We start from the raw sequence: 3,455 nt of genomic DNA on the forward strand, positions 1-3,455 counted from the left end.
GGGATTGTAAAGAGAATATCGTCTGTTAGATGGGGGGATAATATCTCAGAGAGATGGAAATACACCCTCGCGCGCACACATGTCGGTTCATTGACTATCATTTATGTTGCCAGCCACCATCCTTCTTAAAAAAACTCAATATCAAGCCTGGTGTTCCTTCTCGATTTTCCTCTACCATCAAACCAAAACAAGCACGGAACACTAGCATCAAAATATTTTTTTTTGTCATCCATCTCATTTTGATATTACTTGTATATTAATGAAACAGTTGGGAATGGGAAGTGCTGTGGAGACACTATGTGGGCAAGCATTTGGTGCACACAAATACGGAATGCTAGGGTTATATCTACAAAGATCAACCCTTCTCCTCTCTCTCACTGGGATCCTACTCACAATCATTTACATCTTTTGCAAACCCATTTTGGTTTTCCTTGGGGAATCACAGGAAATCGCATCAGCAGCAGCAGTTTTTGTGTACGGCCTTATTCCACAAATTTTTGCATATGCGGTAAACTTTCCAATACAAAAGTTTTTGCAAGCTCAAAGCATAATGGCCCCTAGTGCATATATATCAGCAATCACTTTGGTAATACATATTCTGTTAAGTTGGCTTGCTGTGTACAAAACTGGGCTAGGGTTGTTGGGTGCATCTCTAGTGTTGAGTTTGTCATGGTGGATCATTGTGCTGGCACAATTTGTTTATATAATTAACAGTGAGAAGTGCAAGCATACATGGGATGGTTTTGCTGTGCAAGCCTTCTCTGGGTTGTGGGGATTTTTTAAGTTATCTGCTGCATCTGCTGTGATGCTGTGCTTGGAGACATGGTACTTCCAAGTTCTTGTTCTCATATCTGGGTTGCTAGAGAACCCTGAGTTGGCTTTGGATTCGCTCTCCATTTGGTATGCAAGAGAGATAATCAATTCTCGTTTTTTCTTTTTCTTCAATTCCACACACACATACAGAGTTAGATAGTTAGAACTTCTTTATCTGTGATAGATACAAATAAAATAAAATAAATTAAAAAAAATCTTCAAAATAAACCTAAAAAAATATTTAAAAAAAAACAAGTAAAAAAAAACTTTACAAATATGGGCTCCGGTAAGGAGCTCAAGCCCATGTACCAGGAACATGGTCTCAGGTAAATAGCCCGAGCCCATGCTCCCTTTATGGGCACATAGACGCCTAATGCATGAGTGCTTGTGTGCTCGAGCTGTCATGCTCGAGTCTAACATGTTTGCATTCAGGCCTCCGTTTTCACATCTTGTGGGCTTGGGTTGTCTCACCCGATCCCAACATGTTTAGGTCCAGGCAAGGTGCTAGGACCCACTTTCACCTCTAATGGATTCAGACATCTTGCTTGAGCTCAACACTTTCTAGAGAATGTTTTTCGGGTCCGAGCTCAACACTTTCTAGAGAATGTTTTTTGGGTCCCATGAAAGTTTTAGGAAATTATCTCAGCTTTCTAGGAAAAAAATATTGAGGTTATTTGGATTCTAGAACTCGAGATATGAGTTGAACACTGAACAATGTCTAGGCTGCATGATAGATTCAGACTCCTATATTGTTGCTAAGATGTCGCACGTCACCCGTGCGGCATCGGCTGATGATTTTTTTGTTTGCATTTGCTTGATTTGATTCATTGGGAGTCGCCACCTATTATTTCATTGAAGGTTACTAGGAAACCCAAGTGTATTGGTTTTGTCAGAGATTCATGGGTAAGGGACTAGTTGTAGTTAGGGAAGGTATTAGTACCCCTAACACACCTTACCCGAGGTAAGCTGTTTCGTGACTTTGATATGTTAAAGAAGTTTTAATAATTGTCTTTTCATCGGATATTAGAAATATGACTTATGTTTAAGTTCATAATTCTTAACCGTGAGCAAATCAAAATATTAAATTCTTCTTTATTCTTTACAATTTTGTTATAAATAAAAAAGAAATATCCATAAAACAAATACAAACACACACATATACTTTCACTATATTTCTTTTCTTTTGTCACATCAACACTACAAATAATAAAAATTCATAACTAAAAACAAAAAAATTACATGAAACAATTTAAAATTTGCAAAATAGGCCCTACAACTCAAGGAATTGTAGGGGAGTCCTTCTGGACCAAAAAAACAGTGGCGGCACGTCTCCTTCACGCGCCGCCGCACAAAACACCAGAAAAACCAGGGTTAGTCACAACTTCCTCCCTTTTTCCCGTCCTCGCCAGTGTGACCTGCAAAACACCCAAAAACGCAACAAGCAGTCGATTTTAGTTTTTCTTTCCTTTGTTTTTAGATCTGGATCTCTTTCTCTTTTTTTTCTCCGTTTCAGATTGGCTCCTCTACAGATCGGTTCTTTTCCTTTTTTTTTCCCCTTCTCTGTTTTAGGTGGTCGGCTGTTTGATCAAGAGGACTGCCGGCTGCTAGGCTTTTTTTAGGTCTGGCTGGCGGAGATGGAGAAGAGATTTGCTGTCGCCCGCAGCTGCTGGAGCTGCTGTGGAGATGGGAGAGGTGGCTAACGGTGTTAAGGCGGAGATATCACTGGGGAAGGCCGGTCTGTGGTTCTGGTGATGATAGGGATGACTCTGTGGGCGCTGCTACGGCTGACGAAAAGGAACTTGTCCGATGTGTGCAGAGGCGACTGACTTCAAGAGGTGAAGAAGAAGAGCAAACCAGCTAGGAGAGGAGAGGAGAGGATATCGGGAATGTTGGCTATAGTGGAGGGAAATGGGGCTGCACGGGTTAGATGAAGGGGAGAGGTTGCTGGTCTTATGAGATGGGAGGTTGTGAGCAGGGGAAGAGGAAGATGGTGAGCGACGGCTTGGGAGAAAAAATTGGCCAGCGAGGGGGGTGGCTGCTGGCTTTGAAAGTGATGGTTTAAGGCTAAGTTTTTTTTTTTTTTTCCTCCAATGTTTTAAGATTCTTGTTTCTTATAAATTTTGATTTTTCTTGTTTTTTCTCGTATTTTTTAACCATGAGCAATGTCAACGTCAACTCATTGAGAAAAATCAATACTTTTAAAAATGACGCATAAAAAGTCGAACGCGTTCAAAAAATAGTTGAAAATTTAAATTCTTTTTTAGATGACATTGAAAATGCTAAAAACGATGCAAATATATTAAAAATATATTTTTTGGATTTGTTTTCACTATTTTTGGATTTTTTTTTCAAAAAATTAACAAAAAGATGTGTCAAAAATTAGGTAGCAACATAAGATTTGGACTTTTAAACAGCAAAATTGAGTCTTGTCTTCCCATAAAAGTTTTAGGCCCATGTCTTAACTTTTCATCCATATAAAGCAGACCTAAATATGAAATCTATAGTTCTAGATATGACCCAATTACCTAATAATGTTCCAGTTTGGACTGCACCAACATCTCTTTTTTAAGATGGGCCCTCTCTTTGTCCTTTCAATTTCAATACTTTAACTCATTAATCAACTTTCATTTATGTGATAAGCA

General features: G+C 39.1%; 1 protein-coding gene across 1 annotated transcript in view; it reads left to right on the forward strand.

Annotated features, from left to right (window-relative positions):
* The first annotated feature begins 259 nt into the window (after positions 1–259).
* Positions 260–3,455, forward strand: part of LOC105111464 (protein TRANSPARENT TESTA 12-like) — an 8,652-nt gene continuing 5,456 nt past the window's right edge. The window contains exon 1 of the mRNA XM_011006823.1: positions 260–900. Within this exon, the coding sequence (XP_011005125.1) occupies positions 260–900 (641 nt within the window). The remainder of the gene's footprint in view (positions 901–3,455) is intronic.

Source organism: Populus euphratica, unplaced genomic scaffold (assembly GCF_000495115.2).
Source record: "Populus euphratica unplaced genomic scaffold, PopEup_1.0 scaffold296.1, whole genome shotgun sequence".
NCBI classification, from domain to species: Eukaryota; Viridiplantae; Streptophyta; class Magnoliopsida; order Malpighiales; family Salicaceae; genus Populus; species Populus euphratica.